This window comes from Halyomorpha halys, unplaced genomic scaffold (genome assembly GCF_000696795.3).
Source record: "Halyomorpha halys isolate HHAL.00 unplaced genomic scaffold, Hhal_1.1 Scaffold68.1, whole genome shotgun sequence".
Classification (NCBI taxonomy): Eukaryota; Metazoa; Arthropoda; class Insecta; order Hemiptera; family Pentatomidae; genus Halyomorpha; species Halyomorpha halys.
The window spans coordinates 631,538-632,584 of NW_027116161.1; the positions used below are offsets into that span (position 1 = coordinate 631,538).

A 1,047-nucleotide genomic window follows, 5' to 3' on the forward strand; every position below is an offset into this window, starting at 1 on the left:
ATCAAAATAAACAACGAACAAACGAAAAACGACAGGACTTTTTGAATGCCCTGGTATATAATATGTTTATCAGGTAAATAGTTTTGATGTATATATGAATAGTGATGTTATAAGTTTTGTTGAATTTGGTTTTATAGCAACCTGAAGATGGGGGATATTCCCGAAACGTTGTTTTGTTGATTATATGAAATAAATTATTACAGTTAAACAAGGAAGATTTGTGTCATTCACCAAATTCAATTTAATAATTTAGTATATATATGATATTACACCACAGGTGCGACATGGGCGCGGGTCTTCTGGGTTCGCCGCTGAGCAGATGACCATTGATTCGGAGTATGGCAGTGTTGACCCACCTTCATCGCCACCATTGCCAGATTCACCCACTTCAAGAAGCAAACAGGAGCTTGTTTCCGTTCCAGTAAGTAATGACACGATTATAATTCTATACATCTGGATATAAAAATTAATCAACATTTTAACATTTATCAGAGTATGATTTTTAATATTGATATTATCGTATTTGTACGATATTATACTGTCAATATTACTATTCACCGGGATGGAAAGGTTCTATATCCTTTGGCCAGTTTAGGCAAGGTTGTTCCCTAGTGATATCGATTGATGAAACGTTGAACTTAAGTAGATATCCACCTAGACATTAAGGAGCTCTTCAGTACTAGTCTGCTTAATATTATTTCTGTTTTGTCAATTATTACTGATTAATTAAACAGTTTTATTAATTTTTATTGTGAACAAACCTAACGAAATTAGAAAAATTTATGATAACAAGCATCATTATTGGACATAGGAACACTATAAGGTGCATTTAATGCTGAACTACGGAATTCGATTGTTTCTTTAAAAATATGAATCATTATAATAATTTTTTTTTTATCTGGTATAAAATTAATTGAATAAAATTAATACAATCCACAAATTAAGGTCTTTAAGTGTTAGTGTTCAAATATTCATTTTTTTTTTTAATTGATAGATTTATTTATTGATAGATAGTGGTGATATATTCATAATTTAGTTATAATAAAA

The 1,047-nt window shown here is 29.9% G+C and overlaps 1 protein-coding gene across 1 annotated transcript in view; it reads left to right on the forward strand.

The window, feature by feature from the left end:
• The window catches only part of LOC106692730 (uncharacterized), an 82,581-nt gene that overhangs the window by 52,639 nt on the left and 28,895 nt on the right, over positions 1–1,047 (forward strand). Inside the window, exon 5 of the mRNA XM_014438848.2 lies at positions 278–421. Coding sequence (XP_014294334.1) covers positions 278–421 — 144 coding nt within the window. The remainder of the gene's footprint in view (positions 1–277; positions 422–1,047) is intronic.